Source organism: Chenopodium album, chromosome 7 (assembly GCF_948465745.1).
Source record: "Chenopodium album chromosome 7, dcCheAlbu1.1, whole genome shotgun sequence".
Classification (NCBI taxonomy): domain Eukaryota; kingdom Viridiplantae; phylum Streptophyta; class Magnoliopsida; order Caryophyllales; family Amaranthaceae; genus Chenopodium; species Chenopodium album.
Window position 1 is genome coordinate 69,631,169 of NC_137840.1, and position 12,668 is coordinate 69,643,836.

Here is a 12,668-nt window from a genome sequence, read left to right on the forward strand (position 1 = left end):
CCGAAAACCCAATGTATCAATTCCCAAATTGAATCAAAACCCACCAAGGTACTGCCAACCAAAACCTTTGAGGATGATAAGCAATTAATAATGAAATTGGACTAATGGGTGAGAGAAGTTTGAGTGAGATATAAAATTTGAGCAAGGATTGGCCGGTAATGGAGGACTTTGGTTTCAACGATAGTGAGAGAGAGAGATGAGGATATTTTTTTTAGTGGAGTGGTTTCATTATTAGGTGGAAACCGCTACTTCAAGTAGCGGTTTTCCTACATAAACCGCTACTTCAAGTAGCGGTTTTATAAAAAATCCGGAAAAAAAAAATTATTCATTTAAACCGATGACGTGGACAGTAATCTTGGAATTAATAAAAGAATGACTTTATTTATGGAATTGGAATACTTAATAGCATTATTTATGGAAAGCACTCTCTTATGAACTCTCACTTATCTAATTTCACCAAATTTTCTCAATTGAACAATTCACATACTGTAGTATTTTATTACACAATTTTTTTTTTTTTAAAAATTACACACTCATCCTTAAAGTTAAAGGATATCCATCTTGAAATGCTTAATGCAAAATTCAATTAAAATTAAACTCACACACTCCCAAAGTATCAAGATCCCACTTACCATCTCTACCTTTCGACTCTTTGATCTCCATTTTTGTGTGACTGAATCAATTGCAAATGTCGACATGATTATTCATTCAATTACATAATCAAGTCTTCAAAAATCAAATTTACTCAAAAAAAAAAAAGAAGTTGAATTTCCAGATGATGATGAAGGTGTCACAACATCATCGGAGTTATTACTCCCACAAATCACCGACATTTATCTCCTTGTTTGTGCTACTCCTTCCCATTTTCTTCCCTCATCTTTTCTCTCCCCTCGCTCGCTCATATTCTTCTCTTTTCTCTGTAAGTTTCTCTCTCATCAATCATGTCATTTCTTTTAAAAGAACAAAATTGGTGACATTTCATTACTTGTTGATGTTGATTATTGCTGTTAATTTTTCTGGGCATTTGCTAATTTTTGGTGGGTACATCAAATTGGTGCTGGGTTTATCGGTTTAAGTTGAAAAGATTCTATCTTGAACTTTTGTGGGTTGGAAATGATATTGATTAATATTTATAATTTATTTTAATGTAATTTTAGTGAACTAGACGTATTGACAGATAGGAAAATAAATGATTATTTGTAATGATAATAGTTAAGAGAAGAATTTACTTTTGACTTTATTTGATTTGCTTGAAGATGATTATTATCATAGTTTTTAGGGAAATGATATTTATATGTTAGGTATATATCTTTGATATTTGTTGAAGTTGGAGGTATTGATGGTGTAGCATTGATTGTTTACTTATTGTGGATTTGGCTGTTCAATGGTCTGATATGCATTTCATATGATAGATTATGATTCTATTCTATGTACTGTTGGCTTCCAAATTGTAGGAATGGAATGCGCCCAAACCAAGGCATATGCGCCTCTTGCAGGGGGCATTACAATGGCAAACTGTGAGTATGTGCTTATTAGCCTTTAATCATTGTGATTTTATCTTATTGTAGACGAATTGTGATAATCGAAAGTTGAGTACTTGCTGGTCTTTATTATGTTGCTGCATTGTTTCAGCCCTTTCGACAGCAGCTTGAGCTGTGGTCTCCTTTGCCCCACCAAGGATGGAAATCATGTCATGATACCAAAAGTACTCGTAAGTACTAGAAACTAGTGTGTCCTTGTTACATAGGGTGCAACTTAATTATAATTAACCCAATTTTTGGTTGGCAGCCTTGCCTGAGAAGTCGCAGGGCTATATACAAGTGTTTCTTGATGGAGGATTAAACCAGCAGAGAATGGGGGTAAATTTATGCTCTTGACTTGCTAGTTGCTACTGGTGTATGTGAATTCATTATATGAATTGTTTGTTTTTTTTGTTATAACAGATCTGTTAACCTTGTTCAGATTTGTGATGCCGTTGCTGTTGCTAAAATTTTGAATGCAACTCTTGTAATCCCACACCTGGAAGTCAATACAGTATGGCAAGATTCAAGGTGCCTTGTCTGAAGATTGATTTCTTTAATTTACAGCTTGTTAAGGCCATAATATTGACTTACAGTGCGATATGTTTGTGCAGTTCATTTTCTGAAGTATTTGATTTGGATCACTTTATCAGTAGTTTGAGGGATGAAATTTCCATAGTTACTGAGTTGCCTGTTGAATACTCTTGGAGCACTAGGGAGTATTATGGCACAGGTATACGAGAAACCCGAATTAAGACTGCACCTGTCCATGCATCAGCTGACTGGTATTTGGAGAATGTATTACCTATATTGCATAGGTAAGTTACTCTTTGCCATATCCTTAAATACTCCAAACACTTGATGCACATTGTTTGAGTAAATAAATTGAGTCATTATAGCCTGAAATGCTAAAACAAGCATGCTAAGCGGTTACTGACAAATGACATACATAGTACAACTGCTTGAAAGTAACCTTTGCTCTTCTCTTTAATGCTACATGCTTTATGCTTTCTTTTACCCTCCGTCTGAAACTTGTGTTCTTTCATGTGTTTCTTTTAGTTTTTCTCTGGTAATCTTCCATTCTTTCGTTAATGTTAGTGGACTCTTGGATTAATATCTTTTGAACTATACTAGGTATGGAATTGCTGCAATTTCCCCTTTCTCACACCGTTTGGCTTTTGACAACTTGCCTAAAACCATTCAACAGCTTCGTTGCAAGGTCAACTTTGAAGCATTACTCTTTGTTCCACATATTAGGGCATTGGGTGACACCCTTGTCAACCGATTGCGCTCATCTGGTGAATTTTCTGGACAGAGGGAAAAGTATGTTGTGCTGCATCTTCGGTTTGATAAAGTGAGATTCTCTCCTAGTTTTGTTCTTCTCACTATCTTGTTTTATGATTTGCTTTTGTAGCTTTGTGATTGTGGTCCTCTTTCATGGATAAGAAAAATTATTAAGGTCAGAGGGAAGAAGTAAGAACCAAAGAAATAATATTTTTCATAATTAGACTTAGACCCACAACTATCTGGACAACTCATTTCTATTTGGAAATCCATTCTGAACCCCATGTCTATCCATTATAGATTTTAGTTTTACAAGCTCTCTATTCTATCTTTTCACCAGAGGGATTTGAACAGTTCCAAACTCATTTTGCTCAAAAGATTTTGACCGTGTTCTCCTGCCTTTTTATATCTCTCAAAGTAAATGGCCCAACCTGGACAGACTTGGAAAATCCATGCCTGTTTGTTTTTAACCACCTAGCCACCAAAATACTGCTCAGAGTTGTCTACATTAACTTTATTGTTATTCCTGGCTTTTATGTTATAAACCATGTTTGAGTAAGGTTTATGTTTTAGTACATGATCACTAGTTTAATTTTATAGTTGTCTGCGGTGATGGATAGTTTAAGCACGGTTAACTGTTAGGATAAGTTATGATGATAGAATCTTTACCAAGGATGCTTAAATTAGTTGAAAAATACCTACAGCAGATGTTAGAGCCTTTATGGGACTCGTTAGTCTTCTAATAGTATCACTATTCTTCCCCAACCTTCCCTCCTTCCCTCAACTCTCCTCGCCCCTACTAAAGGACAAGTTTATGTTTGTTGTGAATAAGTGTTATGAAGGAAGAGCTCACAATATGCCATATTATGCACAATGAATATTATATTTCTACTTGATGGTCAATTGTTTCTGAGGGTTTTTTAGTAACAATTGTCTTCCTCCAATAATTTTCTCAGGATATGGCAGCACATTCAGCTTGTGATTTTGGTGGGGGTAGAGCTGAAAAATTAGCTCTTGCAAAATATCGTCAAGTCATTTGGCAAGGAAGAGTTATGAAAACTCAGTTCTCTGATGAAGAATTGAGAAATCAAGGACGTTGCCCATTGACACCGGAAGAGATTGGGTTGTTGCTTGCAGCTTTAGGCTTCTCCAATAACACTCGCCTTTACCTGGCTTCCCACAAGGTTTGTGATACGAAACAGTGAATAGTAGTTCTCCTTTTGAACTTTGTTCCTTTTTCCCCTCTATTTGAGAACTTGAATTTTAGGCTTTTTAGCTAGGTTTACTAAATTGCTTTGTTCAGGTATATGGTGGTGAAGCCAGGATATCAACTCTACGTACGTTGTTTCCCCGTATAGAAGACAAAAGGAGTCTTGCCACTGCTGATGAGCGTGGGAAGGTAGAAGGCAAAGCTTCATTGTTAGCCGCAGTGGATTATTATGTGAGCATGCACAGTGATATTTTCATCTCTGCTTCTCCAGGAAACATGCATAATGCGATGGTAAGCTTTTATTGTTATTATTATTATTTTTATTTGTGTTTCCTTCTTCTGATATTATGCCATAAATTTCTCGAAATTCCATTCATATTTTTTCAGCAGAGTAACTTCTGTCATTATAAATGAAAACTTAGTCAAATTTGACCTTAAAAACAATAGCAACTCCTATTTAGAAACAAGTGGAGAATCCGAGAATCATTTATAAGATTTTGCTGCTAATGTGCAATCAGTGATCTTACTTCTTTTCAGACATGTTCTTTTTACTAATCACCTGATTTAAAACCTTTTTGTGTACAGTTGGGTCATCGGGCATATCAGAATCTGAAGACTGTAAGACCAAACATGGCATTGCTAGGCCAGCTTTTCCTGAATCAGAGTATTAGTTGGCATGACTTTCAGAATGCTGTTGTAGCCGGGCACAAAAATAGGCAAGGACAAATTAGAGTGAGGAAGGAGAAGCAGTCCATATATACTTACCCTGTTCCTGATTGTATGTGCCGAGCATAATCTAACTTGACTTGAGCTTTTCCTGTCATTCATTTTGTTCTTCCTCTAATGCAGAAATCAAATTTTACATTAATGAGCAAATTTACACTTTTCTTGACGTACCTATTATTTCTTAATATTCTGGAAAAACTTTGGGCATGTTTCTTCAGCATGACAGTTTAGTCGTTTGGATACATGTACACAAATAAGGAAACAAGAAGTTTAGAGTTGTCTTTTGAGAAGGCAAAATCCCACTTTATCTAGAGTAAGATGACCTTAATTACAAATATTTACCTAAGTTAATCTCCCTATGGTCAAGCCCGAGATGTGCAAGAGCTGCAAGGAAATTTGCAACCCTAAGCTTCTCGATAGATGATTGGAGATGAGACGATGAGTGCTGATTATAACTTGGCAATAATAGCCATGTTCCTTTACTTTTCTCTATTGAATATACAAATACTAACTATTGTAATATACAACACTGGAAGATGGTACCCTGCAATATGCCAGCCTTGAGAAAAATAGACAGCTATACGGCATTTCTTTGCTGAGTCATTTGAACTATATGTGACAACTGACAGTAATGTTTTACCCACTCGTCTTCTCACGGTTATCACCTGGGTTCGCACTACCAGTTGATGATACCTGGTCGTCTTTCTTGTCCTCTGCACCTGATGAAGATCCAACACCATTTCGAGATGCAGCCAATTCTTTTGAATCCCCAGTTGAAGAAGACAATGGTGAAATTTCTTCTTCTTCAATAGGAAGGGTTCGCTTTGAGCCCTCTAAAGCAACACCAAGAACAATATTCTCATCTAATGCCGTCCTTGGTGCTGGTGAGGTAGCTTGACTTTCATCATCCTTCTTCAAAACATTGAGATCCTTTTCTAAAGCCCCTTTATCATTGATGTCTACCTTATCCTGATCATCAATTTTGACATCTACCTTGGAGTCAGATTTTGAGGCTACATAAGACTTTTCATCTTTACGGGTCGGAGATTTGGTTTTATTGTCACTATTTATTTTGTAAGAAGGTTCTATTAGTAGGAAAGGATGGTTATTAACAGCTCCGGAACCACTGTAGACAGTTTCAGAAAATGGAACATTGTCGACATCTGTTTCAGTGTAAACTTTTCGTATGGTTCGAATGGGTGTGGCAAGTCGGGCACGATGATGGCTGATTACTCTAAGAAGATCCAAGAGTATTGCTTCCTGTTTTAAGAAAACAGGTTTATCATGAGCGTTGTTAAATTATAGATTTCACATCAAGTCGTAATGCAAAATTACATAATAGGCAGCAAAATTAAATTAGCTATTGTTGATTGTAGCTGTATTGAACATATGCATGCATCTGATGAGTACAATTGTAAGGACTGGCAGTGACACAGTGTGGTCTTGTGCAAGCTAAATGTTGTGTCGCGTTCACATACGTTGAAAATTGTATAAAAGGACTAAAGTTTCCAGAAGAAATAGAATAAACTCAAATAGACATCAGGATTCAGGAAGGTTTAGAAAAAGCTTGAATCAGGAGGGCTGTCATGAAGTTCCTAAAGTAGTGATGGTGTTAGACTGTTAAGGTCAATAGGTGTTAGATTTATATCCCCTTGCTACTTTAATTTTCACCTAAATTATAGATTTTGAGAAATGAGGGTTTGAAAGGTTTGTGAAAAGATTAAAAATCTGGCTCCTAAATTATTATATTGATGACAAGTTTCATTAAAAATGAGCTGAGGAGAACAAAGTACCATTACTACTTTCCCCTCAAAAAAAGTACCATTACTACTTAGAAACTTCTTGCTAGCACCTAAAACATCAAACAAAAAACACAGATTGATAATATAAATCTGAAGACAGTGAATTTACCTTAACACAAAGGTACTCTTCAAAGCGAGAAGTCTTCACAAAGCAGGATATCATTATCTGCAAAACAATATGAAAGAATCATAAGCTGACTTTTCATGTTATTACCCATAGCAGATGACTTGAAATAGTCAGTAAACTGATTCAAGATCCAGAGGTAGTTGATTAAAGATCAAAATTTTCGACAATCTGAAAGACGACGGAAGCAAATTCCAACAGCCAATTAGCACTACGTCCCAACAAGAGTTTCAAAGAATTCCCTTAGGACTCTCACCAGCCCAGTTGGTCCAGAAGTTACCAAATACTAAGTAGTTTTTCTTCCACGAACAATAACTCAGTGACGCACGACGTGCCGACGTGGTAACAATCATAAAAATATCAAATGGAGCCACATATAAAATTGGTACTTTTCTCTGTCCAATTATAATGACAAGGATTCTATCCATGAAAAATGGGGAAGCTTCATTTAACTTTGGACTTGGAGCAAGTAAACATGCTCTAAACCTATTTCATTAGCGTATAAAAATGTGGACCTAGCTTAAAAACTTTTTCACAATCAAAAGGGAAATTGATTATCATATGCATTGTACTAACCAGAAGTGCCTGATTCTCATGATTAATGTTATCCAGGAAAACTCTCCTGTGCAACTTCTGTTGCTCTATTTGGGGATGTTTAGCTAAAACCTTGCGCATATCAGCTACAATAATCTGCCGAAAAGGAGAGAGAATTTTTACTTGAAATGCAAGAATTGAGAGCAAGTACTGCCTAGATACATTGTAAATCAATGTCATACTCACATTAATCTTGTTGACATCCAGGTGACTAATAGCAAGATGGGTTTTAATGCGCCAATGAGTCTTTTGGGTTAGATTTCTCACAATACTGACAGTGAACTTGTGGTTTGGAATATAAACTGCTTCACGATCATCTCCTCTGATGATAGTTGGTGACCACCAACCAACATGCTGAGATGATTTTAAAACCATTATTATTACACATGTTGCACAAGCAGCAATTAAATACCCACTTTGACTACAAATCTAAAGTAGACAATTTGTGGCCAAATCAAACTCCTGAATAAATAATACAGAGTAGTGAAGTATGAAGCTTATGCAAGAAATGGTAATTAACAGTTCTTGAAGCATCTGAAAAATATGCACCTCCACAGTACCAGACACTTCATAACCTTCAATCTTTGTTTGAATCCATTCATTCAGAATAAATGGTCTTGTTGCATGAATCATCACACTTGACAGGAAGTTAGTGAATATCTGTAGCAATAATTAACAATAATGATTATTGAAACATGCTTGAAATCACCAATGATTTATTAATACAAGAAAACATGCAGCACCTCACGCCCAGCAAGAGTGAGCAATACTGTTCCAAGACCTCCAGCAGTTAGCCACCTCTGGGTAGAGAAACCCAACAGTTCCATGAACAATGAAACTGATGCCACCCATACAGCTGTATAGATAGCCTTCCCAGCAAACTGAAAGCCCATCTGCTCAGAATACAAATAAAATAGAAAGGTAGAATTCACTGTCAGAGGCAAAGTAATCCGGTTAAATGGAAATTTGAACCATAAACAAAACTTTCAACTAGTAATGAGCTCCTAAATTTTCTCGCACATTGACGGGCAAGAGTGACACACACAATCATGGAAAATCAGACTCAGTAATTTTAAAATAGAGCAGAAACCACTTTTTGTTTGCATACAACAGCCTATATCAGGAAAATGCATGCTACCAGAATAAAAAGAAAAAGGGAACCTAGAACATACACTTCTCGAGTCATTATAGTCGCTAGCTTCCATAAAGTACTTTTGCACTTGTTGAACTAAGCTGCCAGGAAAAGGAAAAAGGGAAAAAAAAAAGGCAAAAACAACCATTTTAAAACAGAATGATGATGCCAAAAGCCCTATAAAAAATCTTTCATAAGAAACCCTGAATGATATAATCAAGGAATTAACTACAACTAGCATCAGAAACAGCAGCTGGCAGTCAAACTTTTTCAGCCATATGTTTAAATTTGTAAGGAAAAAAAAATAATTATATCATGGTACTTTTTGAAAATTTAGGTGTTAGTATGTTACAAATAACAATCCAAACATATTTACATAAGACCATTGTTGGATCCTATCATCCTAAAGTACTGATATTAACAACTATCATCAAGGAAACCACATTACTCTAATATGTAAAGACTTGCTGCAAAGAACCAAACGTAGATTTCCAGAGCAGTTAAAAAGCAGATCCAGGCATCCAGCTTCTTTTAGCAATAAATCAAAGATTAAGATAGAACAGAAGCTCACCAAGATAAACAATAGGCAAAGGCTACCATCGTGGAAAATGATCGTATAAAATGCAAAAGCCGCTGCTTAACAACCTGGCTTGCTTCTGAAGGTAAAATCATAGGATCCAACGCCCTGGAAAAGATAACTCTATTGTTGATACCACATGATTTCCCAGTGATAGATACTTTTATAGCAGTCAAAGGAAAGAAGTTTAAAAACTGAGAAAAATATGCTCCATGCACCTGCAAATAAGCAAAGCTCCAGTCCATAGTAGCAATGGTTGAACATAAGAAGACGCAAAAAAATATGTGCTACTCCTTTTCCAATTGCCACCATTTTTCTGGAGGGAAAAGACACAGAAACAAAGGAGTTAAAAATGGGTATTGAGTAAATAAAAGAAGTCACAAAGCTTAATTGAATTTCAGGGGTGAGACTAAAAGTAAAGGAAAGATAAATACATAAATGAAAACACTCCAGCCGAATCGCAGAAGTGGCAGAAGTCCCCATGCTAAAGCAATGACACCAATGGCTGGGATCAACTGAGACACAACTGGTTTCGAAGATAAACTGTCACACACCCTGCATACATGACCCAAATATGAATAAATAGCATCCACAATAAGCATTTGAAAACCCTAAGTTGTACTGCATTAACAGTTGATGCCAACTGTAGGCAAAGATCCAACAAATTAGAATAGATAGCAAAATCCAACATTCAATTCTACAACTCTTTGTTTCTTTTTCATCTAATACCACTAAAAAGGAGAAAAAAATAGAGAGGGACATAGAAACACATGGATACAGAGGACAATTGATAATAGTTTGAATGCAACTCATCAAGTTAGACTAACAATGCCTAACAAGCCTAATCCTTCACAAAAATAACTTGTAAATGGCAAATCTTTAATTCCAGAGAGAAAATAAAAAAAGATAGGTATCCCCTAGATTGCCAGGTATATCATCTGAATTCTAAGTTCTCACAAGATTCTACCCAAAATTGTATGTAGACTAAAGAAGCATGAAGCAGGAAGTCTTTGACACGACAAAATTTATGAGAGAAAACAGGAAGGGTTGACACAACATGACACAAAACTAAACTGAACATAGCCCGTTTGAATAATCGTATTATTCTATTATATACATTTTGTGAACGAAAAATGAACATGAGACCAAACCTGAACACGACATAACACATTTGCCAGGTCTATAGAAGGGTAGTATACATCAACCACAAGTCAAACAATCAGCAAATTTCTAACAATCAATAAATAAATAAACAAATGGTTAAATGAGGAAGGTAAATGACAAGACACAACACCAGAAGAGGTACCTCTTTAAAACAACAGGAGCATTCTGCATTAGAGAAGAACAATTTCCTCCATTTGGTAAAAGAACGGATCTGCACAGGAAGGTCCTATGTTTGGAGGAATCTGTGGCTTTCTTATTGATTGCTCTGCTTAGAAAATGAAAATTCCAAGCATCCTTTACCTGAATATACAATCAAATAAGCATAAAAACCTCCAAAAATGCAAATGGAATATTTATTCATCCCCATACAAAAAAACAGGAAATAGAACATTGACAGATTATTCATTATTATAGCAATTTGCTCTTAACACCACTGGAAAAAGGAAGCCTCTCTAATCAACCATATCAGCTACAGATACATAATACTTGCACCGGCAGCATTAAAGTTGACAAAAGTTGCTATTCAGAAAACTGAATAAACTGAAAATTAATTAAGTTCTGTTTCCATAGGTAAACTTACTGCATTATTTGCTGAAACAGTAGAGCTGGAGAAAGGAAGTCGACCATTTTGCATTATGGGCTGAAATAGATATGTTTTAGTAATAGAACTAAGAGGTCCAAAGAATTGCAAAGTCAGATTATAAGAATTTCACTGCCATATTTGTAACCCAGTAAAAGTTTGTACCTTAGACGGGTATGGTAGTCCATATGAACTATACAGTCTGATTTCATGAGAAAATTGCAAAGAAGAGGCAACCACCATTCTTTAAAATATTTTATGTGACAGCACTTGTTCAATGTTACCAAGATTATTAGAATTCAGGTATCAGCTTCATCAGATAACCCCATACAATTCGAAACAAGGAAAGTAAGATCAGTACACAAATCGTGGTACTACGTGCCAATGTCACAAGACCTGCCATTGGAAAATAATGAAGTTATACATGAGAACATGTTAGTGATTCTACAATTCTACAACATTAGACAACCCAAAATAACCCACAATCAGGCATAACCCCAAACGACAAATCAAATAGATGTAACACTATACACGATCTTTGTCACTTAAATAGCAGATGTTGATTAAACCATCTGATAAAAGGCATGATTAAACCAATCTTACCATAGAACTCGAATGCAACTTATTAATAGAAGCAATACTCCATATACTGTACCATTCATTGATCATGGATTAATGGTAACTATGTTATACTACCTTCATTGAAGACTAAAACAACTTTTATACCCCAACAACCAATCCATCTTCATTTCAATAATCAATTAATTAGCACTAAGTATAAATTTCATAGTAATAGCAATCTTCCAAAATCTCGAACCAAAACCCTAAGTAACAAATTTTGTTACCCAAAAAAAAAAAAAAAATTCTCAAGCAAACTTTATATTTCCTTGAACATTACAACTATTTGAGCTGATTTACATAATATTCAGCTTGATCAACACAATATTATCATGAATTTCAACATCTATCAACCAAAATTAGCACTAGTAAAAAGATGTCATTCCAATTCATTAAAACAGGAAAAAAAAAAAAATCCAACAAAATTATACTTCATCCGTCTCTAACAGTTCTTCTTGTTTAAACCGCGATTATATTCATCAAAACAGAAAGAACTTTTAGAGACGGGAGGAGTACTGCGAACTAAGCTATTTGGTCCAAACAACACGGAATTCAACAGCAATGATGCAAAAATTACATAAATCAGCTCAAAAAACCAGAATAAATATCAAAAATTGTTAAACTAATAATCTAAAATCAATCAATAAAAACTAAACATTTTATGATCATGAACAATTCTACTACTTCAATCATCAATCGTTTTAATATTAATTCTAATTCTAACTTAACAATCAAACAGTAATCAAAAAAGAGAAACAACGAACTTTGAAGAATTTAAAGGAGAGAGAAAATCCAAACCCAAGAGTGGCAAATCAATCAAACTGTGCAGATTACGGTTGAAGATGAGAGAGAAAGTGAAAATTAAAAAGGAATTTAATGAAAAAGTTTATTTGGATAAAATGATTGGGGAAAACGCGGCGTTTAGGAATGTTGGGTGAATTAAAAAACGTTATCTTATTTGTTGTTTGATTTTTTTATTAATTTATGAATGATTGCGTGGCATCGTTGAGTCCATGTTCCAACCAACGGGGAGGATGTTTTTGCTTTGTTTTCCCGCTTTATCGAAGCGCTGCGTTTTGATGTATGATTTTACTTCGTGTGATCTCAGCCGTTGAAAAGATGGTCTCCACTTTTTTTTTTGGGTTGAATTGGGGGAAAAAAAATTAAAAGGGACAACAAATTTGTCAAGTTTTTTTTGTTTTTTTTTTTTTTTTTAACGGGAAGAAATTTGTCATTTTAATTTTAAGTTGATAAGATAATAAGATTTTATGTTTTTCGTTCTTACGTGACGGAATGAAAAGCCATGTGAATGGTATGCGTAAAACAAAACCCTTCTT

The 12,668-nt window shown here is 35.1% G+C and overlaps 2 protein-coding genes across 3 annotated transcripts; one reads left to right on the forward strand and one right to left on the reverse strand.

Annotated features, from left to right (window-relative positions):
* The first annotated feature begins 463 nt into the window (after positions 1–463).
* On the forward strand, positions 464–4,882 carry LOC145639330 (O-fucosyltransferase 31-like). The gene is made up of 10 exons (XM_081690549.1): positions 464–919; positions 1,455–1,517; positions 1,633–1,711; positions 1,789–1,859; positions 1,963–2,051; positions 2,135–2,338; positions 2,655–2,874; positions 3,761–3,988; positions 4,108–4,305; positions 4,600–4,882. The coding sequence occupies exons 1-10, from the start codon at positions 776–778 to the stop codon at positions 4,807–4,809; spliced, it is 1,506 nt and encodes a 501-aa protein (XP_081546675.1). The 5' UTR covers positions 464–775; the 3' UTR covers positions 4,810–4,882.
* Positions 4,883–4,998: 116 nt separating this feature from the next.
* LOC145639329 (mechanosensitive ion channel protein 2, chloroplastic-like) lies at positions 4,999–12,274 on the reverse strand. Of its 2 annotated transcripts, none has more exons than XM_081690547.1 (14): positions 12,130–12,274; positions 10,879–11,109; positions 10,714–10,773; positions 10,276–10,433; positions 9,404–9,524; positions 9,188–9,285; positions 8,964–9,077; positions 8,433–8,493; positions 8,004–8,153; positions 7,810–7,920; positions 7,447–7,614; positions 7,243–7,356; positions 6,652–6,708; positions 4,999–6,000 (listed from the first exon to the last, which is right to left on the reverse strand). In XM_081690547.1, the coding sequence occupies exons 2-14, from the start codon at positions 10,954–10,956 to the stop codon at positions 5,377–5,379; spliced, it is 1,914 nt and encodes a 637-aa protein (XP_081546673.1). In that variant the 5' UTR covers positions 10,957–11,109; positions 12,130–12,274; the 3' UTR covers positions 4,999–5,376. The 2 variants fall into 2 exon arrangements, with proteins under 2 accessions (XP_081546673.1, XP_081546674.1); XM_081690548.1 differs by having other exon boundaries at positions 12,096–12,248.
* Between the last annotated feature and the right edge of the window lie 394 nt (positions 12,275–12,668).